At 48.5% G+C, this 23,071-nt stretch overlaps 1 protein-coding gene across 2 annotated transcripts in view; it reads right to left on the bottom strand.

Moving 5' to 3' along the window:
• Positions 1-4,431: 4,431 nt before the first annotated feature.
• Positions 4,432-23,071, bottom strand: part of ULK2 (unc-51 like autophagy activating kinase 2) — a 154,058-nt gene continuing 135,418 nt past the window's right edge. For both annotated transcript variants that reach the window (XM_070931981.1, XM_070931982.1), the window contains 4 exons: positions 21,971-22,089; positions 12,151-12,308; positions 8,928-9,063; positions 4,432-6,352 (listed from right to left, as the gene is read on the bottom strand). In XM_070931981.1, the coding sequence (XP_070788082.1) occupies positions 6,288-6,352; positions 8,928-9,063; positions 12,151-12,308; positions 21,971-22,089 (478 nt within the window). In that variant the 3' untranslated portion in view covers positions 4,432-6,287. The remainder of the gene's footprint in view (positions 6,353-8,927; positions 9,064-12,150; positions 12,309-21,970; positions 22,090-23,071) is intronic.

The raw sequence follows: 23,071 nt of genomic DNA, 5'->3' as shown, positions 1-23,071 counted from the left end.
GCTTTTACAGTATCCTTCCCCCTGGAGTGGGGACGGAATGGAGCTTTTACAGTATCCTTCCCCTGGAGTGGGGAGGGAATGGGGCTTTTACAGTATCCTTCCCCTGGAGTGGGGTGGGAATGGAGATTTTGCAGTATTCTTCCCCTGCCATGCCCAAGCCACTCCCACCAAGCCATGCCACGCCTACCAAGCCACACCCACAGAACCGATGGTAAATTTTTTTGAATCCCAGCACTGAAATCCACCCATCTTAAAGGATGCAAGCTAGGGAATTCTGGGAGTTGAACTCTGCACATTTTACTGTGCTGGCTGTGAATTCTGGGAGTTGACCCCTCTTAAAGCATGCTGGCTGGGGAATTCTGGGAGTGGAAGTCCTCCCCTCTTAAAGCATGGTGGCTGGGGAATTCTGGGAGTTGAAGTCCTCCCCTCTTAAAGCATGGTGGCTGGGGAATTCTGGGAGTTGAAGTCCACTTATCTTAAAGCATTCTGGCTGGGGAATTCTGGGAGTGGAAGTCCACCCATCTTAAAGCATGGTGGCTGGGGAATTCTGGGAGTTGAAGTCCACTTATCTTAAAGCAGGCTGTCTGGGGGATTCTGGGAGTGGAAGTCCCCCCTCTTAAAGCCTGCTGGCTGGGGGATTCTGGGAGTGGAAGTCCCCCCTCTTAAAGCATGCTGGCTGGGGAATTCTGGGAGTGGAAGTCCACCCATCTTAAAGCATGGTGGCTGGGGGATTCTGGGAGTGGAAGTCCACCCCTCTTAAAGCCTGCTGGCTGGGGAATTCTGGGAGTTGAAGTCCACTTATCTTAAAGCATGCTGGATGGGGGATTCTGGGAGTGGAAGTCCACCTATCTTAAAGAATGGCTGGCTGGGGGATTCTGGGAGTGGAAGTCCACCCATCTTAAAGCCTGCTGGCTGGGGAATTCTGGGAGATGAATTCCACAGGGTATAAAGTTGGCAATAGTTCCTCACCCCTGCTTTAGAGGGCAATCTCAAGATTAGAAATGGGAAGGCCTTGAAAAAAAACTAGAAAAATGGGGCGGGGGTAGGGAAAAACAGAGTTTGTTTGTTTTTTCCTTTCCCCCCAAAGCCATTCAGGAACCCCCCCCTCAGAAATTATTATTCTTTTTAAACCCTGTTTTTTTCCTGCAGGCCTTCCCATCTCTAATTAAGATCCAAGAGGACCCCCGGTAAAACTGGAAGAACAGACCAGGATTAGCCAGACGAAGCTCAACTAGGCCCAAGTCCAAAGACTGTGAAGTCAAAGGCAGGAACAGGGATCAGGGTATCATCCGATCACGCCGTGCCAAGGGAAGCACGCCCGTCACACTTCCAAGGGTGTGTTGCAGCGCAAAAGGGCAGGAGTTGTTTTGCAAGGGAAACTATGGCAATCTGTGTGGGCAGGTGTCCCAGTTCAAGGTAATCTCTTTAGCCACCTGGCCTAAATTAACCCTCCTCTGATGGAAAGCAGCGGTTCAGCGTGGGAAGGAACCTTCTTGGCCTGATGGTTCAGGCCAGGGTTTGTTTTTTCAACTTGGGTAACTTTTAAGGCAGGGCTAAGCCTGGCGGACTTCAACTCCCAGAATTCCCCAGCCAGCTTTTGCTTTGCATCCCACCACTGAAGTCCACCCATCTTAAAGCATGCCAGCTGGGGAATTCTGGGAGGTGAAGTCCATCCATCTTAAAAGGATGCAAGCTAGGAAATTTTGGGAATTGAAGTCCACCCATCTTAAAAGGATGCAAGCTAGGGAATTCTGGGAGTTGAACTCTGCACATTTTACTGTGCTGGCTGTGAATTCTGGGAGTCAACCCACCTTAAAGCAGGCTGGCTGGGGAATTCTGGGAGTTGAAGTCCACCTATCTTAAAGGATGCAAGCTAGGGAATCCTGGGAGTTGAACTCTGCACATTTTACTGTGCTGGCTGTGAATTCTGGGAGTCGACCCATCTCAAAGCAGGCTGGCTGGGGAATTCTGGGAGTGGAAGTCCACCCATCTTAAAGCATGCTGGCTGGGGAATTCTGGGAGTTGAATTCCACCCATCTTAAAGGATGCCAGGTGGGGAATTCTGGGAGCTGAAGTCCACCCATCTTAAAGGATGCCAGGTGGGGAATTCTGGGAGTGGAAGTCCACCCATCTTAAAGCATGCTGGCTGGGGAATTCTGGGAGCTGAAGTCCACCTATCTTAAAGGATGCAAGCTAGGGAATTCTGGGAGTTGAACTCTGCACATTTTACTGTGCTGGCTGTGAATTCTGGGAGCCAACCATCTTAAAGCATGCTGGCTTGGGGAATTCTGGGAGTTGAATTCCACCCCTTAAAGGATGCAAGCTAGGGAATTATGGGAGTCAACCCATCTTAAAGCATTTTGGCTGGGGAATTCTGGGAGTTGAAGCCCACCAGGCTTAAAGTTGCCAAGGTTGGAGAGCCCTCTTTTAAGATGCGTGGACTTCCAAATCCCAGGATTCTCCAGCCAGCCAACCAACTGTGGTTTGTCTCTTTCTCTGCCTTAAAAATGGCACCCTGGTTTTCAACAGTGGCAGCCAAATGCTTCCAAGAAAGATGCCCCCCAAAGCACCTTCCCCATGTAAGAAGCTGTCGCCAAAAGAAGAGAATATATGTGTAGCTCAGGGTTGGAAGTGTGGGGGTCCTTGGTGCTCTCTCCGAGATTGTGTGATTTTCTTGCAGATGTTTCATGGCCTGACTAGGAAGAGGAAGATGACGATGGAGTCCTTGTTGCTCTCTGAGTTGGGGTGTGTTTTTTGGGGGGTCAGGTTTTTCATGACCCAACTAGGTAATGTTTAGTTTAGTTTAGTTTTAGTTTTATTGAATTTGTATACCGCCCTACTCCCGAAGGACTCAGGGTGGTGAACAGCCATAGAATAAAACAATATAAATACAAAATTTAGAATAGAATAAAACGAATTAAATAATTTGGCTGAACAAATTTAAAACCCCAATACTTTAAAACCAAATTTAAAACTTCCATTTAAAAAGGGGAAAGACTTAGGTCAGGCTAGCTTGATGAAATAAAAAAGTCTTGAGCGCGCGACGGAAGGTGCGCAGATCCGGGATCCTCCGTATCTCCGGGGGGAGCTCGTTCCAGATAGTAGGTGCCCCCACAGAGAAGGCTCTCCCCCTGTGTTGACACTGTTTGGCTGATGGCACCCGGAGGAGCCCCTCTCTATGAGAGCGAACTGGCCGGTGGGAGGCTATTGGTGGTAGCAGGCGGTCCCGTAGATAACCAGGTCCTAAGCCATGGAGCTCTTTAAAGGTGGTCACCAAAACCTTGAAGCGCACCCAGAAGACCACCGGGAACCAGTGCAGCTCGCGCAGGAGAGGTGTCACATGGGAGCGCCACGTCGCTCCCGTCACCACCCGCGCGGCCGCACTCTGCGTCAGTTGGAGCCTCCGGGTGCTCCTCAAGGGGAGCCCCATGTAGAGAGCATTACAGTAGTCCAGGCGGGAGGTGACGAGGGCGTGAGTGACCGTGCGTAGGGAGTCCCGATCCAGAAAGGGACGCAACCGGCGGATCAGGCGAACCTGATGAAAAATCCTCCCGGTCACGGCCGTCAAGTGCTCTTCTAAAGACAGCCGTGAATCCAGGAGGACGCCCAAGTTGCGAGCTTGATGTCATCAGTGCTTGAAGGAATGGGGTGTTATGGAGTGGAGGAGGAGGGAAGAAGAGGAGGAGGAGGAGGAGGAAGGGAAGGAGGACTGTGGGGTCCTTGGTGGTTTTCTTCCAGGCGTTCCATGAACCAAGTAGGTAACATCATCAGTGCAGACCTCTTCTTCCTCTCCCCAAACCCCTCTCCCTTCCAGCACTGATGCTGTTACGTAGTTGGGTCACAAAACGTCTACAAGAAAACCACCAAGCTGAGAGAGCACCAAGGACCCCACGGTCCTCCTCCTACCCTCCTCCTCTCCTTTTTCTTCTTCCTCCCCTCATTCTGCTTCTTCACCCCACAAACCACACTCCCTACTATCACTGATGATGTTCCCTAGTTGGGTCACGAAACGTCTGCGAGGAAACCACCAAGCTCAGAGAGCGCCGAGACAAGTCGTCTTCCTCTTCTTCCCCCTCCTCCTCCTCCTCCTCATCTCTGCAAACCTGTCCCTTTTAGCACTGATGATGTTCCCTAGCTGGGTCATGAAACGTCTTCAAGAAAACCACCACTCAGAGAGCATCAAGGACCATACAGTTCCTTCCGTGAACATTTTAATTGCAACTCGCCACCCCAGAATCAGGTCGAAACTTTTCTGGGAAGAGGCATTATTGTTCCTTAGGCCAAATGAAAACAAACTAACGAAACAGATAAAACATCGACAGCTTGATTTTGAATCCGATGGTCAAACCCTGTATTATATATATCTATATATATATATAGGAACATCTGAGTATCAGTTTATTATTGTTTCACTTGCTTTTTTTTTTTTTTTTTAACTTTAATATACATTTATACAGGCCATAATAAAAGTTATCAACAGGGTTTTTTGTTTTTTTTTCTTTTCTCTTCAGTTAGTACACTACGGGTCGAGAATTAAACGCATGCAGTTACAAAGGAGAGGTAGTCGTAGAAACACCGTATTAAAGATCTAAAAATACAAACGTCGTATAAATTAAAAAAAAAAAAAAAAAGGATAGAACACTTTCAAACGAACTTCCGAAATTGCTTGTTACTGATAAATAAAAGTAAAAAGTACATTACTTTGTCAAAGGAAAAAATAAAAATAAAAGACAGGGAAAGGGGGAAAAAAAAAAAAGGAGAGATAAACGCACGAAGACATGTTCTTCACACTCCGTTAAATTCGAGGGCGTTTTAAATGCCAATCAACTTCCATCCGAGGAAATTTTGACTGTTCTTTTTCTTTTTAAAAAAAGAAGGGATTGAAATGATTCCATTATAAACAAGCTTATTTTTCCCCCTGTCCTTTCAAGTGATGGCAGTAAGAAAGCCTCCAAAGAGGACCAACTATGAAATTCCTGTTTTTAAAATAACTTTTTTGAGTTGCGGAAAGGGGTGGTTGGAGGAGGAATAAGAAGAGGAGGCGGACAGGGCAGATGTCCTCAAAAGCTGCTCCAGATAAACCTGATTATAATGATTTCTTAATGCAACTAAACAAGCCAGGATTATAGGACAGGGAAGGAAACCAAATCAGAATGTTATCGAAAATCAGGTTTTTTTCTCTCTCCGTCTTAGCAAAGCTAAGACCCATAAGACTTCAACTCCCAGAATTCCCCAGCCGGCTATATAGGGAATTCTGAGAGTTGGAAGTCCGCACCTCTTTAAAAAGTTGAGAAGGTCGAGAAAATGCCACTCTATAGAGTATTTACTCAAGTATTAAGATAAAGGGCTATAAAAACCAAAGAATTCACTGTACGACACGTCTACACAACTTCGAAATGTCTCCTAAGAAAGCTGCAGGTTTGAAGTCCGAGAGGATTTTTTTTTTTTTATAATTTCGTGGGTTTTTTTTTCCCTCCGTCTCTCCTGCACCCTCAACGAGTCAATAATGAATTTATCGTTTCCCCTTCTCTGCCCGGCCAGGAAGAATGGATAAGTTGTGCCTTTTCTGTATTTTTTTTTTTTTTAATTATCAAAATAAAATAAAATAATAATAATCCCCACCGATACACAGTTTAGTAAATTAGTGCAATATAAAGTATTCGGGCGAGAGGGAATTCGGGAAGAACATCAAGCTCGTACGTCTACGACCGACCTTCTCAAAAGGTCTGTCATTTTGCCATCTCAAGTTATTTATTTATTTATTTTGCAAAATGCATCCTGATGGTTGGAGGCGGGGAGGGGGGGGGAAGTCTTCGCGCCACCCACGCCCGGCTGCAAAGCTTCGCGGGGACGGAAGTCCAGAGCAAACGTTGGCGCCTTCGTTCGGTTTTGTCCCGCGATTACAAACGTTCGTCCTGTTTCCCCGAAACGGGAACCAAAATTTTTTTTGGGGGGGGGGGGGAATCTTTCCAGAGAAGGATGCTGGTTCCGTACACTCGTAATCTACGGCGAATCGTTGCTTTGCCAAGATTAAAATTGCGGTGGAAATGGGTATAAAGAGTTTTCCCCGTCTGGCTGTGAAACGAAAGATGGACAAGAATGTTTGTCTAAGGGCAATTTTTTCTCCCCACAACATTATTTGCAATTGTTCTTTCTCCGTTTCACGAACTGTTTTTTTCTTCTTCTTCCTTTGATAGAAGCCAGCTTTCCTTCGGGATGGGAAATGCCCAGATTTTGGCTACACTGAGTGGTCCCTGGGGAGTAGGGTGGAGGGGGTTGGTGGTCTTCTATTCATAGACGGCGACGGCGTTGCAACACAGAGCTGAGAGTCTCCGTTCGATACTAGCTTTATCTGAAAAACGAAACAAAGGGGGGAAAAAAACCAAGGCATTAAGACTGTGATGGCGAACCTACGCTGCGGGTGTCAGAGGTGGCACACAGTGCCCTGTCTGTGGGCACGCAAGCCACGTTGTGACCTAAGCTCACTTAGTCATTACAGGACACAATTATTCTCAAACACACCTATTTTATTATAACAGCTGAGAATTACTTCATTCCCAGCTTAGTCCAAATTAATTGCAAAACAAGTCCTTCAGAAAAAGTCCTTTGGGCTTATCACAAACCTTTTATCTTCTTTGGCAGCCTGCCAAAGGCCTTTCTTGGCAAAGCCCCACGAAGTTCAGAAACAAGAGATGCCGACTGGAAACAGATTTAGCAATGTTGCTTTCCTACAAAGAGCCCAAGAGCCATTGCTGCTCTTTTAAGCCTTATGGGAGGGGCCAATCGTCTCCTGGCCTTACTCCTGAGTTGACCCTTTTTGCTTTAGCTGCTCTTGCCTTCTGGCAGCTCTGTGCACGCACGCACGCACTAGGAACAGGCTCCCCCTGTTCCTCTGCCTCTGGAGGCTCCGGAATCCATGCATCGCTCCCAGATGGCCCTGGCCCCATCTCTGCCTCCGACACAGAGCCCTCGTCCGGGCCTTCCCCAGACTCCAGGACTGGCCCATGATCCTCCCCAGCCTCCTCACTGTCCGACTCCGCTGCTAACTCTGTGGGCTGCTGGCAGACCACTTTACTTACTTTTACTTTTATTTGATTTTATTTGATTTTATTTTATTTTATTTTATTTTATTTTATTTATTTATTTATTTATTTATTAGATTTTTATACCGCCCCCTCTCCCGAAGGACTTGGGGCGGTGAACAGCCAAAATTAAAAAACATACAATATAAACATTAAAATACGTTTAAAACAGAATTAAATCCAAAATGGCTCCCCAATTTAAAACGCCTTACCCATGACCCTATAAATAAGACGAATTTAAAATTTCCACATTTAAAAAGGGGGAAGATTTAGGCCAGGCCGCCCTACTCCTGAAGGACTCAGAGCGATGACAGCCAACAATAAAATACATACATACAAAACTTAAAACAAATTTAAACTTTGAATATTAAAAATACTAAAAAATATTAAAAATGTTTAAAAAGAGGGAGAAAGTTAGGCCAGGCCCGCCTGGGGAAATAAAAAGGTCTTTAGAGCGCGGCGGAAGGTGCGCAGATCCGGGATCACAATAAGCCGTTGCCCGAGTTCAGCTCCGCTGCACCTGTGCGTGTGCCTCCCACCAGCCAGCTGGTCTCCGGGTCTCTGCCGTGCATGTGCAAGGGACAGGACACGTGTGAGGAGCTGCACGTGTGTGTGTGGGGCTGTGTGCGGGGGGGGAGGGGGCTGCATGCGCATGTGCAGGGCCATGGCATGTGTGTGGGGTGTATGCATGCACGGCCATGCATTGAGCCAGGACGCATGCGCAGGGCTGTGCAAACATTGCATTTTGAGGGTTTGGGCGCACTCGGTCCGGAAAAGGTTAGCCATCACTGCATTAAGACATCAGCGTGGTGGTGAGTAACGCTTGCTGTGCGTTGGAAGCCTGTGGGCCTGCTCTGGGTTAGTCAAGCAAAATTTTGGAAAAAAAAGCACGCGGGATGACATACGCTAAGATAGATCTACAACTGGTTGCAAGCTCGCCGCGTTTTGCAACTTTTGCTTTACATAAAGCTCGGATTTCAGTTAGGAGGGTTGTGTAGATGTTCTTGCTAGATGGAGATTCTCAGTCCTCCCAGTCTTTTTTTTCAAGAAGCATTTGTGTTTCTTTGAAGACGTTCTGCTTCTCATCCAAGAAGCTTCTTTGGTTCTGACTGAAGGATAGAGGATAGGATTTATATTCCTTGCAGTCATCTGGTTGTTTGCACGAGTTGCTGAGACCACTGGGAGGTTTATTTGTGCCCTCAGGGCCCCCCTGAATACAGGTAGTCCTTGACTTACAACAACCCCAATCGAGGCCAAAATTTATGTTGTGAAGTGAGACATTTGTGGAGTGGGTTTGGCCCAGTGGTGAAATTCAAATTTTCTTTACTACCAGTTCTGTGGGCGTAGCTTGGTGGGCATGGCAGGGGAAGGATACTGCAGGGAAGGATACTACAAAAAGTGGCAAATCTAGCTTGTTTCAATGTGCTCCTAAGAGCAGTTTTTAGGAAGGAAAATGTGGAACAAAATAATTTCACGGCACAAGGATGATCTGGTAGTTCAGGCGCGAGAGCGTCAAAAACCCATGTTCTGTTTTACGGGTGGTCCTCGACTTACGAATGTAATTGAGGCTGAAATTGCAGTCATAAATTGGGCCGATTGAAGGTTACCGCATGACTTAGCGACAAAAATGTTGAGCCCTAAGTCGAGGACTAACCGTATAACACAAAATGAGCAGCCTCCAAAGGGAGAATGCCATTTTTGTATTCGGGTAGTTCTCAACCTCCGTCAGCGATTCGTGTACATTAATGAACGGTAATTTATGACTGCCGTTTTATTTTTCGGCTGCGCTGTGCTTTTTTCCCCCGAAGTACGTAATTCTATACAAGTAGCAAACCCCTCACGTACAACGGTTGATGTTCTCAATGTCAGCCGGATCCTGCAAGATCTTCGCTAGGCCTTCCATCAGCAACGCGGCTTTGTGGTACCGGTAAGCAATGTCTTCGGTCTGCTGAAACATCTCATCCAAGGCTGCTGCCTGGACCTGAGGAGGAGGAGGAGGAGGAGGAGGAGGAGAAGCAGTTGAACAGAGGTCAAAAAGAAAAAGACAGGAGACACTTTCTCTCTCTCCTTCCATCCATCTATATCATCCACAGTTTCTTTCTTTCTATATCTATCTCTCTAATCTATCATCAATCCATCTACTACTTATCTATCTATCCATATCTATCCTTCCTTCCATCCATCCATCCATCCAATCACACATCCATTGCCTATCTATCCTACCTATCCTATGTATCATCTATCCATCCATCTATTCATCCATCCATCTATCTATCTTCTATCCATATCTCTCTCTCTCTCTCTCCTCTCTTTCTCTCTCTTGGACTAGAAGACCTCCAAGGACCCTTCCAACTCTGTTATTCTATGCTATTCTATTCCATGTTATTTTATTCTATATTCTATATGCACCAAAGACAAATTCCTTGTGTGTCCAATCACGCTTGGCCAATAAAGAATTCTATTCTATTCTATTCTATTCTATTCTATTCTATTCTATTCTATTCTATTCTATTCTATTCTATTCCAGTTCTGTTCCAGTTCTGTTCTGTTCTGTTCTGTTCTACTCTACAATACCATGTCTCTGAGCATGTGTCTGAGTTTCCTGCCTAAGCAGGGGGTTGGACTAGAAGACCTCCAAGGACCCTTGCAACTTTGTTAAATTAAAAAAAAATAAATCTTTAGGGCCTCCAACTACATAATTTATGGTAGATTCCGGGAAAGGCTTCAACCTTCCATCTTGGGACCACACAGCCCTGGGGGACGTTCGAGCTAAGGATAATGAAGTCTGATGAAAGATCGGTTAGACAGTGTCACCAAAAACTTTTCCCCAAATTAAGAGGAAGAAGTAATGAGCTGAAAGCACTCTTAATTAATCTCCAGGTGCCTCCAGGTTGTGCTGGAGTTGTTTTGCGTGCCTGGTTTAAGAGCAGCTTTCCATAGCTAATCTTCAAATTTATGACTGTAACGGAGGCCAGGATTTCTTTCGCTAAAAAGCGAGACGGTTGTTCAGTGAGCCGTGCCTGATTTTGCAATCTTTTTTTTTGGGGTGGGTGGGTGGGGTGTTGTTAAGTGAATCATGCCGTTGTTAAGCAAATCTGGCTTTCCCCATTGATTTTGTTCATCAAATGCTGGCTGGGAAGGTGCTGTGGGCCGTCAGTGGCCTGTGCAGTTAGTAGCTGATTCCGACAGCAAGGAGGCTGGTGTGGTGCTGCGCCAGCAGCCTGTGCAGCTGGCACTCGAGTCAGACGGTGAGGAGGCTGGAGAAGATGTGGTGCCAGAGGCGGGGATTCAGCCAGGGCCTTCAGAACCTCCAGAAGCTCCCATAAGTGAAGAGGACGAAGAGGAGGAGCCTCTTCTCGATGCACGGGTGCGCAGAGCTGCCAAAAGGCAGGAGTGGCTCCTCAGGAGGAGGTCTCCTCGAGAGTAAGGCTTGGGGCTAATTAACCACTCCCTTAGCCTATTTAAGGAGGAACACGGACTGAAACAATTTGCAGGGAACAACTTCATTCACTCTCCTTCGCGTCTTGATCTTAGTTCTCTTATCAGTTTCCTGCAAATTGCTTCTGGGCTTTCTGCCAACCCTAGTAAGATTACGATTATTTATTCTTTGGATTCTTGTAGGCTGTTAAGAAAGTTCATTAACAGCCTTTGTTTGAAAAAGACTGATTTAATTTAGTAAACTAAGGTTTGTACAGACTTTGTGTGTGCTGCGTTCTTTGGGGGCCGTAGCTCAGGCAGAACAGAAGGTGGCAAATGTCGATCATGTGACCCTGGGATGCTACAGTCATGATATATACAGGCCTGCCGCATAGCGGCCAAATTTCAATCACGTGACCCTGGGGACGCTGCAGCAGTTGTTAAGTGTGTAAGATCGGTCGTAAGCAGAGGTGAGCTTCAAAAATTTTAGCAAGAGGTTCTGTGCCAGGCTGCTGGGTGGGCATGGCCGCGGTGGGCATCAGGACGTTTTTGCCCTCCCCGGGCTCCAGAGGCTCTCCTCAAGCCTTTTGGAGGATGAAAAAATGGCCTCCCCAGGCTCCGGAGGCCCTCTGGAGGCCAGAAAGGGCCCCGTTTCTGGCCTTTGCGAACTTCCCGTAGTCCCGTTTTTCGCCCTGAGCCTCCATGCGTGCCCTGCATTTACCTGCATCCAATACAGGCCGTGTGGGGACTCCTGGGAGGGGAGGGGCGGAGCCAGCCAGAAGTGGGATTTTGGGGTTCTCTGAACTGCACAGAATCTTAGCTAGAGGTTCTCCCGAACCTCTGTGAACCCCCAGCATCCCATCCCTGGTCATAAGTCATTTTTTTCAGTGCCGTTGCAACTTGGAACAGCCGCTAAACAAGTCAAGCGCGAAATCAGGAGATTCTGGCAGTTCTAACGAGTATAACAATTTATTGCAAGCTTAATCTCTCTACGGGTAGTCCTCGATTTATGACCACAACTGAGCCCCAAAATTCTGTTGTTAAGTGAGTTTTACAACCGTTCTTGCCACAATTGTTAAGCGAATCACCTGCAGTTGTTAAGTTAGTAACCCGGATGTTAAGTGAATCTGACTTGGCTTGTCAGAAGGTCGCAAAAGGGGATCATGTGACCCTGGAAGACAGCAATGGTCATAAATATGAAACCAGTTGCCAAGCGTCTGAATTTTTGATCATGTGACCACGGGAATGCTACAACGGTTTTTAAGTGTGAAAAGCGATCATCAGTCAGTTTTTTCAGTGCCGTTGTAACTTTAAACGGTCACTAATCAAATTGTTGTAAGTTGAGGACTGTAAGTACAAGAATCTGAGCTATTAACAGTCAAGAGAAATGAGCGGAGGATAAGAAGGGCATTCAAGTTGAACTGGACTTTTGCACCACCTCTTTTGCGGGTGCAAAGGGACTCATGACGTGTTTGACTCCTCCTTCGGGCTCAGCCTGGATGTCTCTTACAACCAGTGGTTGTAAATCAAGGACTACCTGTGGAAAGGAAACCACTGCGTGCTGCCTCCTCCCCCACCCTCCCCCATTGGTCTGTAAACTGCCTTCTCTACCGCACAGTGATCGATCCGGTCAGTTTCCCTGCTTTCTTACCATTTCCACCGCGCAGCTGTAGATGAGCTTTTCGGCCGTGACGCTGTTAATTTCATCGACGAAACGCTGCTTATCCGAGAAAAAATGGTTCAGCTTTTCGGTCAGCTTCTTGCACATGGCGATGCAGAATTTATACCTTTCGTTCAGGTTTTTGACAACTGCAAAGGAAGCAAAAAATAATAATAAAATAAAATAAAAAAAATAAAAAAAAATGCAATCAATTAGCAAATAAATAAATAAATAAAATTCCCATTTGGCTCTTTGGCTGTTATGACAGAATGAGGGAGGGTATATGCATAATTTGGTATTTATTTATTTAAATACCATAAATTTATTTATAGTTTAAATAAACTATAAAACTATACATTTATTTATAGTCTAAATAAACAAATTAGTCATGTTCATATAGTGCATACTGGAGGAGTGGTGTGGTGGCTTAGAGGTGGAGCTCTCGCCTCACAGTTGGGAGTCAGTGAGTTCGATCCTAGGTAGAAGCAGCTATTTCTCTGGGCACAATGAGAATATATCTGCTGAACAAAACTCCTCACTGGCAACAGGAAAGGCATCCGGCCAGTAAACACTCAGCTCCATTCAGTTGCCCAGACTCCACCCGTATGTATGTATAGATAGATAGATAGATGATAGATAGATAGAGCATATTGGACATGTTGATCCTTTGAGAGCTGTATGCAATGAAATTTCATTTTAATGTATGCCGATTAGTGTACATTCGGAGTGACAATAAAGTTACTCTAAGTCAAGAATAGATTTTTGGTCACCAGGAAGTGTCATGAGACCCATGTACAAATCAACAAACCTCACACATTGCAGCTGACTTTTTGGTTTCGCAACCTTTTCCTTTCGGCCATGGGTGTCCACGACTGACATGTTTTATTTTATTTTATTTTATTTTATTTTATTTTATTTTATTATTTTATTTTATTTTATTATTTTATTATTTTATTTTATTTTATTTTATTTTATTTTATTTTATTTTATTATTTTATTATTTTATTTTATTTTATTTTATTTTATTTTATTATTTTATTTTATTTTATTTTATTATTTTATTTATTTTATTTTATTTTATTTTATTATTTTATTTTATTTTATTTTATTTTATTTTATTTTATTATTTTATTTTATTTTATTATTTTATTTTATTATTTTATTTTATTTTATTATTTTATTTTATTTTATTTTATTATTTTATTTTATTATTTTATTTTATTATTTTATTTTATTTTGAATTTGTATACCGCCCTTCTCCCTGAGGACTCAGGGCGGTGAACAGCCAAGTAAAAACATCAAGTACAAATATTAAAATACAGTTAAAATATACATATATAAATTTGGCCCCATTAATTAAAAACAATAAACAAAACACTTAAAAACACTTAAAAAATTAGGCCAGCCCGGCTTGCTGGAAAAGGAAGGTTTTAAGGGCACGGCGGAAGGCACCGAGGTCTTGGATTCTCCTTATCTCTGGAGGCAATTGATTCCAGAGGGTAGGTGCCCCCACAGAGAAGGCCCTCCCCCTGGGGGTCACCAGCCTGCACTGTTTGGCTGATGGCACCCCGAGGAGGCCCTCTCTGTGGAAGCGCACGGGTCGATGGGAGATTGTCGGTGGCAGCAGGCGGTCTCGAAGATAGCTAGGCCCTATGCCATGGAGCGCTTTAAAGGTGATAACCAACACCTTGAAGCGCACCCGGAAGACCACTGGGAGCCAGTGCAGCTCGCGCAGGAGCGGTGTTACATGGGAGCGCCAGGCTGCTCCCGTCACTACCCGCGCTGCTGCATTCTGGACCAGTTGGAGCCTCCGGGTGCTCCTCAAGGGGAGCCCCATGTAGAGAGCGTTGCAGTAGTCAAGGCGAGAGGTGACGAGGGCATGAGTGACTGTGCACAGGGAATCCCGATCAAGAAAGGGCCGCAACTGGCGGATCAGGCGAACCTGACAAAAGGTCCCCCTGGTAACAGCCGTCAGATGTTCCTCCAAGGACAGCTGCATATCCAGGAGGACTCCCAGATTGCGAGCCCTCTCTGTGGGGGCCAACGACTCGCCCCCAATAGTCAGTGATGGAGTCAACTGACTATATCGGGATGCCGGGAGCCACAGCCACTCAGTCTTGGAAGGGTTGAGCCTGAGCCTGTTCCTCCCCATCCAGATCCGCACAGCCTCCAGGCACTGGGACATCACTTCAAGGGCATCGTTGGGGTGGCCTGGGGTGGAGATGTACAGCTGGGTGTCATCAGCGTACTGGTGGTATCTCACCCCAAAGCCACGGATGATCTCGCCCAGCGGCTTCACATAAATGTTGAACAGGAGGGGTGAGAGGACCGACCCCTGAGGCACTCCACATATAAGAGGCCTTGAGGTCGACCTCTGCCCCCCTGCCAACACAAACTGCGACCGGTCGGAGAGAAAGGAGGAGAACCACCGTAATACGGTGCCCCCCATCCCCAACTCTTCCAGCCGGTGCAGCATGATACCATGGTCGATGGTATCAAAAGCCGCTGAGAGGTCTAACAGGACCAGAACAGAGGAACAACCCCTGTCCCGAGCCCTCCAGAGATCATCAACCAACGCGACCAATGCCGTTTCCGTGCTGTGTCCAGGCCTGAAACCCGACTGGAACGGATGTTTCCTCCAAGAATTGTGGAAACTGTCGCGCGACCACACTCTCAACAACCTTCGCCAGGAAGCGAAGGTTGGAGACAGGACAATAGTTGGCCAATATTGCCGGATCCAGGGACGGCTTCTTGAGGAGAGGCCTCACCACCGCTTCTTTCAAGGCGGCGGGGAAGTGACCCTCACTCAACGAAGCGTTGATAACACCCTGGAGCCAGCCTCGTGTAACCTCCCGGGAGGCCAGTACCAACCAGGAGGGACACGGGTCCAGTAAACATGTGGCTGCACTAAGTCTCCCCAAAATCCTGTCCACATCATCCGGAGTCACAGCATCAAACTCCTCCCAGGTAACATTCTCAAGACTATTCCTCGTCACCCTGCCCTGATCTACCCAGTCAGAGTCCAAATCCCCCCGGATCTGAGCGATTTTGTCATACAGGTATTGTCCGAAATCCTCCGCCCTGCCTTCCAAGGGATCCTCCCGCGCTCCCGGATGGAGCAGGGAGCGGGTTACCCTGAACAGGGCGGCCGGACGATTCCCTGATGACGCAATAGAGGCGGAAAAGTAGTTAAACTTTGCCGTCTTTATCGCCACTAGGTAGGTCTTAATATGCGACCTTACCAGTGTTCGGTCAGATTCAGCGAGACTGGCCCTCCAACCGCTCTCTAGGCGTCTTTTCCGGCGTTTCATTTCCCTCAGCTCCTCGGTGAACCAAGGAGCCGCGAGGGATCGACACCGGGTCAGAGGCCGCAAAGGCACGACTCGATCCAAGGCCCCACCAGCCGCCCGATCCCAGGCAGTTACCAGGTCCTCGGCCGAGTCGTGTGCCAGATCTTCAGGAATTGGCCCAAGCTCCGTCTGGAACCTATCAGGATCCATCAGGCGCCTGGGGCGGACCCATCTAATTGGGTCCGCCTCCCTGCGGCGGGGTGTAGCGGTTTGAAGGTCCAGACGAAGGAGTGAGTGATCTGACCATAACAAGGGTTTCATGTCTATATCCCCTATAATAAGACCACTCAACCACTGGCCAGAGACAAAAATCAGGTCCAGCGTGTGTCCCCCCCTGTGAGTGGGGCCATGAACTAACTGGGTCAGGTCCATGGCCGTCATGGAAGCCATGAACTCCCGAGCCATCTCTGACGTTTCACCAACGGACGGCAGATTGAAATCACCCATGACCATAAGCCTGGGTGTATCAACTGCCACCGTGGCTATCACGTCGAGTAGCTCGGGCAGGGCCGTTGCCACGCGGCAGGGAGCCAGGTACGAAAGCAACAAGCCCATCTGAACCCCATGACCCCATCTCACAAAGAGGGACTCACACCCGGCAATCTGTGGCACAGTGGTCTCCCTCGGACCCAGACCTTCGTTAATAATAACCGCCACGCCCCCTCCCCTCCCCTGGGCACTCGGCTGATGGAATGCTCTGAAGCCTGGTGGACACATCTCAACCAGAGGGACCCCTCCCTCCGGGCCCAACCAGGTCTCCGTAATACCCGCCAGGTCCGCTCCCCCCTCTTGAATAAGATCGTAAATGAGGGGGGCCTTATTTACCACGGACCTGGCGTTGCACAGCATCAGCCGGAGGCCCAGGTCCTGAGTATCTGAGCCACCTAGTATCCGAGGGGAGCCTTGAGGACCGGGGCGTGCAATCGCTCTCAAGTAGCGAGTGCGCACCCCCGGCACAAGATAAGGTCCTCTGCTCCCGCCATATCTGTCCCTCCCATCCACCGTGCTGATGACATCCCCAATCCCTCGTCCTGCGCCCTCCAGACCGTTACCCTGTGCCAGGCTGGGTCCTGACCTAGGTGGATTACCCCCCCATCCCCTTTGGTCGCCCTCCCAGTTCCCCTTAAAAGATTATTAAAAACCCTAATTAAAAAACCCCTCAATCCCCGCTTTAAAACATGCCACCTCTCGGGGCTCCAAAGCCCGTCCTTAAGGTAGGCCTTCGATAGAGTGGAAGGCCATCGCCGCGAGAGGGGGGCATCTCGCAGCGCAAGCAAATCTGCCGAGGTATAAGCCATACAAGTATGATGAGATGGAAAAGGGAACCTTGGATGTCAGCGAAATTTAAAGATAGTCATTGAGGTGAGAGATGGCAAAAGAGGCTGGCCAGGATGAAGCTGGGGCCCCTTCACTCTCTCACAGTGATGGGGCGACCAGATCAGATGGTTGCAGTGCAGGCGGATGGCCACAGCCGTTCTCTCACCGCGGCTGGATGTAAAAGGCCAACAATAGTCACTTTCTCCCTGCAGATGGAGCAGCAGTCCTTGACCTGGACTCTCAGCTTCTCCCTCCAGCCTGCAATCTCTCCTCCCCCGAGCCAAGGCCTAAAGGTGGAAATCGGGCGGCAGGAATAAACTAGCCAGCAGCAGAAGGAGATAGAGAACAAACATAGAAATCCAGGAGGGTGATAATAAAGTCCCAGAGTCAGTAGTGATGGAAAAATGGGCCGACCTAATAGAGAGTCCAGGTAGCAACGGGGGGGGAGGCCATTTTCATAGGGGGGGGGGGGGGGGCGAATCCAAGGGGGAAACCAGATGGTAATTGGAATCCCCCTCTATCACTCTCCAACTCCCTTCGATGTTCGATGTGGACTTCAACTCCCAGAATGTATCGGTTTCAGCCTCAATTAAGAAGCTTGGGTGCCACATTTTGTGTTGAACACACGTTCTTGAATAATAAGAATCTGACCAGGAGTCGGTTCTAATTTTTTTTACTACCGGTTCTGTGGGCGTGGCTTATGTTGTGGGTGTGGCTTGATGGTCATGAGACAATTCTTTAGGATTTAGCAGAGGTACTGGTCTACCAGGTTTTTAAAGTGCTTGCAGAGCTGTACCGGTCTACTCATTTGTTTTTGGAGACCCCAGTCTACTCATGTTTTTGGAGGCCCCGGTCTACTCATTTGTTTCGGGAGGCCCCGGTCTACCCATTTGTTTTTCAAGCACTCTGGTCTACCACCACACTGCCTTTTAACACTGATCAGCTGTAGGGCGGCCCTTTGAAGCCCCGCGGCAAGAGTTTAAACAGTTTTTTTCCTTCTAGCCGATCAGCTGGGACTTGGGAGGCAGCAATAGATAGGGGGTGGGGCCAAATAAAAGGTAAGAATAACACGGGGGGGGGGGGCGCGGAAGGGCCCAGCTCCCAAACAAAGAGAACCGGTTCGGTGATGTCATATCATCACCGCTACCGGCTTGGCCGAACCGGGAGAAACCCACCACTGAATCTGACCCTTTGTGGCATGAATTGCGGGGAGTCACAGCCTGCCCCACCCCCACCCCAATCACTAATGCACCTCTTAATTTACACTATCTAGTTGTGAGACCCCTAACAGAGTAACTCAGGGGTCTCCAAACTTGGCAACTTTTAAGGCTTGCGGACTTCAACTCCCAGAATTCCCCAACCAGCGGATAATCAGTGGTACAGCTTGCCTCCAGAAGTTGTGAGTTCTCCAACACTGGGTGTTTTTTTAAAAGAAGAGATTGGACAACTATTTGTCTGGAATGGGATAGGATTTCTTGCCTGAGCTGGGGGTTTGACTAGAAGACCTCCAAGGTCCCTCTCCCAACCCTGATATTCTGTTAAATGTTCTCTGGAAACAGAGAGGGTCTGTTACCCAACAGTGGTTGCCTCCTCTAAGGACTCGTGACCCACTATGCAACACAACACACAACTCCGCAAAGAAACCAGGCGTGGGAGGCACGGAGCCACAGAAGGATCTCCATTTAGGAGTGGCGATTTGGCAATAAATGGCTACTGCTAGTAGCACCCACGAGTAAGGATGCTAGCCTTTTGGCCACCTGAGCCTGAGTGGCGTAGGAGGCTAATGCCTCTACTAAGGCAGCATTTAACATCCAGCTGCCTGCAATTACTGCATGTTCAATTCTCACCAGGCTCAAGGTTGACTCAGCCTTCCATCCTTTCTAAGGTGGGTAAATTGAGGACCCAGTTTGTGGGGGCAATAAGCTGACTTTGCATAAAATATACAAAAGGATGAAGGCTGTTGCTTAATGCCTTGTAAGCTGCTCTGAGTCTCTGGAGAAGGGCGGCATATAAAAAAAAAAAAAAAAAATCTGAAGGCATCTATTTGAGTAACACCCTGAAACTCAGCTGAAATGTTTGCATGTCGAGGAGCAAATCTCCTCGACACACATGTCACCAACGTGATGAACCTTGTCCTTGACTTGCAACCTGTGATGACCCGGGGCGAGGCAGGAAGGCAACACAACCAGTGAACCGGTATGAGTCCCTTTAGTGGCACCAACTTTACCCGCAACGTCCCGTTTACTCTCCGGCCTGGAGAAAAGCTCTCTTACAAACCTGTAGCAGCTTCTGGCTGCAGATCCTCCAGTCCAAATGCAGTGAGCAGAATGACTGCAATCAATCACTCCAGCAGGGCAAGATAAGGAGTCCCAGAAGCGAAGAATAATTCCAGCGAGACGCGTTAAGCACACAGAAGCATGGCAATAATTCAAACAGTCAGGAGGAAGGCCAGGAACGCAGGCCACAACTCTATTGCAACGCTCTCTACATGGGGCTCCCCTTGAGGTGCACCCGGAGGCTCCAACTGGCGCAGAGTGTGGCCGCGCAGGTGGTTATGGGAGCAACATGGAGCTCCCATGTAACACCTCTCCTGCGCGAGCTGCACTGGCTCCCGGTGGTCTTCCGGGTGCGCTTCAAGGTTTTGGTTACCACCTTTAAAGCACTCCATGGCTTGGGACCTGGTTACTTACGGGACCGCCTACTACCATCAACAGCCTCCCACCGACCAGTACGCTCCCACAGAGAGGGGCTCCTCCAGGTGCCGTCGGCCAAACAATGTCGGCTGTCGGCCCCTAGGGGGAGAGCCTTCTCTGTGGGGGCACCGACGATCTGGAATGAGCTCCCCCCAGAGATACGGAGGATTCCGGATCTGCGCACCTTCCGCCGCGAGTTGAAGACGCTTTTATTTCATCAAGCTGGCCTCGCCTAAATCTTCTCCCTTTTAAATGTAAATTCTAAATTTTAATGGATTTTAAAATATGGATATTTTTAAATGGGTATTAATTCAGCCAAATTTATTTAATCCGTTTTATTCGATTTTAAATTTTGTATATTTATGTGTTTTACTTCATGGCTGTGCACCGCCCTGAGTCCTTCGGAAGTAGGGCGGTATAGAAATTCAATAAAATAAATAAAATAAAATAACTCTAAACACTAGATGAATTCAGTGTTTGTTCCCGACAAATGCCCCTCCCGACTGCCTCTCCTTTAAACTCCATCCCCAGGTGTGCCTTGTGAAGGGAATCGGGGCCCTCTCCTTCCTCATAAGACTGCACCCCACGTTGCTCTCTTCTGGGTTCTTCCCTGCACGCCGTAGGATGAGGAGAGGGGTTGGGCCTCGCTCTTCATCTGAACCCCCTCTCCCTTGTTCTGTTGTGGCTCCGTTGCCTTGACAGATGCAGACTCTGAGAGTGAGGGAGAGGAGTTGGCAAGGCCTCCCTCTCCAGAACCCTCCTCTCTGGCAATGCCTCCGGAGGACACTGAAGGCCAAGAGATAGGCCCAGAGCCAAGCACGTCCCGCAGCCACAGGTGGACACAGAAGGAGATAAGTGCTGGCTGGATCCTCGACAGCAGCGCAGGGAGAAGCGTGCGCAGCAGAGGGGAAGACGTACCAGAGATTAGCTGAGTCACTGGTCCACACCCCACAGGGTATAAATGTGGGTGTGGTGGCCGGTTCAGTTTGTGACGAGCAAAAACTAGAAATAATCCATGATCTCTGCGTTACTGGATTTCTGCCTGCCTTGTCGGACTGCATTTGGACTAATCCTTGTATTGCGGAAACTTTGCCTGCTTTATCGGAATGCTTGCAGTCTAATCTTTGTTTTGTGTGAGTAAAGTCTGAATTGGCAGCTAGCCACTGGGTTGCTGCCAGCTTTATCTTCAAAGACTTTGTCGTGTGGCTTATTAACTCCGGGCCGTCTGTGGGGGTGCATGTGTGGGACGGGGACAGAACATGTTCTACCTCTCCCCTGCTCTGCCTAGCCTGACTTTGTCCTTCCCCAGTTTCCTCCACACCCAACGGGAGCCACTCTCTCGCTCTCTGTCAGCTGTTCGTCTTCCGTCTCAGATTCAGAGGTCACAGGGGGAGCATCAGGATTTTAGAGATGCTTAGGTGGGGTATGGCCAAAAAAAGGTTGGGAACCACTGGAATAGATAGCTAGATAGCTAGAACCAGTGGTCTAGGGCAGTGATGGTTAACCTTTTTGCCGTCATGTGCCAAAAGCAGGGGGAGCCTGGGGGGGTTGCACGCGTGCATGCCCACACCCATAATTCAATGTGCCCCACCATCGCACACGCGACCCCTTGCACAACCCCCACTTTTGGCACGCGATGGCACGGTGGGCCTGGTAGGCCCGTTTTTCACCCTCCCCAGGCTCCAGAGGCTTTCTTGGAGCCTGGGGAGGATGAAAAACGGGCTTCCCCACCCTGCTGGAGGCTAGAAACAGCCTGTTTCCTGATTTCCGGTGGGCTCGGAAGGCCCAAAAATCAGCTGGCCGGCGCATGCATGTGCACCGGAGCTGTGCTACGGCAACACTCACGTGCCCACCGATATGGCTCCGTGTGCCATAGGTTCACCATCATGGGTCTAGGGCAGTGATGGCTAACCTTTTTGCCGTCGCGTGCCAAAAGCAGGGGGAGTGCGGGGGGGTTGTCTCTCTCTTGCGTGCCCACATCCATAATTCAATGCCCCCCCCGTGCATGCATGTGCGATCCCCCCGCGTTCCCCCCACTTTTGCCACGCGATGGCACAGAGGGCCAGGAAGGCCCATTTTTTGCCCTCCCCAGGCTCCAGAGGCTTTCTTGGAGCCTGGGAAGGGTGAAAACAGCCCTCCCCCCCCCGAGGCCCTCTGGAGGCCGGAAACGGCCCATTTCCCAACTTCTGATGAGCCCAGAAGGCCCGAAAATCAGCTGGCCAGCACGTGAATGCGTTCTGGAGCTGAGCTAGGGCAGGTGCCCACAGATATGGCTCCATAGGTTCGCCATCACGGGTCTAGGGTCTCCTGCTTGAGCAGGGGGCTCAACTAGAAGTCCTCCAAGGTCTCTTCCAGCTCTATCCTGATTGACCGATGAAGCACACTTCGCGTCAACTCCGAGATTAGAAAATATTCTCGAACTTTCTCCAGGAGAAAAGCCGCCGGGCTCACCTTGCTTCACCGCGGTCGAGAGATTCAGCTTGGCCGATTTGATCTGGGCTTTGGCCAGGTGTAAGGACGAGGCCAGGAGCTGGGCTGCCTTCATGTACAGGACCAGCTGTTCCACTTGCCTAGACAACAGGAAACAAGAGGGCTGTCAGGTTTCGAGGTCGTCTCAAATAAATTGCATTTCAAACAAAGTCTTTGATGAAAAACTCCCATTTATTAAGCGCGACATTCTAACTCCGACTCCATCGCAGCCAACACTGACTTCCTAACCCAAAATCCTCCCTTTTCTTTCCCCACTCCTCTGCACTCATTGGCCATCTTCCAAGTCACTCTACCCCTAATCTACTGCTCCATCTCAAAGGAATTTCCCCCCTCCCATCCCATCTCCTAGGGGATATTATCTCCAGGGAAAATCAGTAAGTGAAAAGTCAAACGTCCCTTTCCAGACACCTCCGCTTCTCCTTCTTATGTCAGCACTAGAGTAAATGCAGGTTGAAGTGCTGACAAGGGCAACATCAATCTTGTCAATCTTTCCTTTGCTAAACTCAAGGCTCTCAAGGAGAGGTCCCTCCCCTGGCCACCCCCCCCACTTCCTGTTGCAACTTCTGGGTGGCCGAACGTCTATGGAGATTCTCCATCATCCAGGTCATGGTTGTCCCAAAGGTGCTTTTTTTCAAGAAGCAACTGGACTATCTTGTTTTTTTTCTTTTGAAGACGTTTCGCTTCTCATCCAAGAAGCTTCTTCAGTTCTGACTGGATGGTGTGGAAGGGAAGGATTTATACTCCTTGCAGACAGCTGGTCGTTTGCATCCTTTTAGCAAATCATTGAGGCCGCTTGGAGGTTTATCTGTGTCCTCACCTGAGTGGTGCAAATGGGTGTGGAGCCTTCTACAACACAGCTCCTTTCAGCAGTTCCAGAGGTTTCTCTGTGACCCTGAGGACACAGACAAACCTCCAAGTGGCCTCAACGACCCTCTAAAAGGTTGCAAATGACCAGCTGTCTGCAAGGAATTTAAGCCCTTCCATTCCCCCCACCATCCGGTCAGAGTTGAAGAAGCTTCCTGGATTGGAAGCAAAATGTCTTCAAGGAAAAGCCAGAAAGTC

Source organism: Pituophis catenifer, unplaced genomic scaffold, assembly GCF_029215685.1.
Source record: "Pituophis catenifer annectens isolate HBS135680 unplaced genomic scaffold, rPitCat1.0.hap2 SCAF_1, whole genome shotgun sequence".
Classification (NCBI taxonomy): Eukaryota; Metazoa; Chordata; class Lepidosauria; order Squamata; family Colubridae; genus Pituophis; species Pituophis catenifer.
The sequence above is the reverse complement of the archived record's forward strand: the minus strand, read 5'-3'. Positions and strand labels throughout refer to the sequence as shown.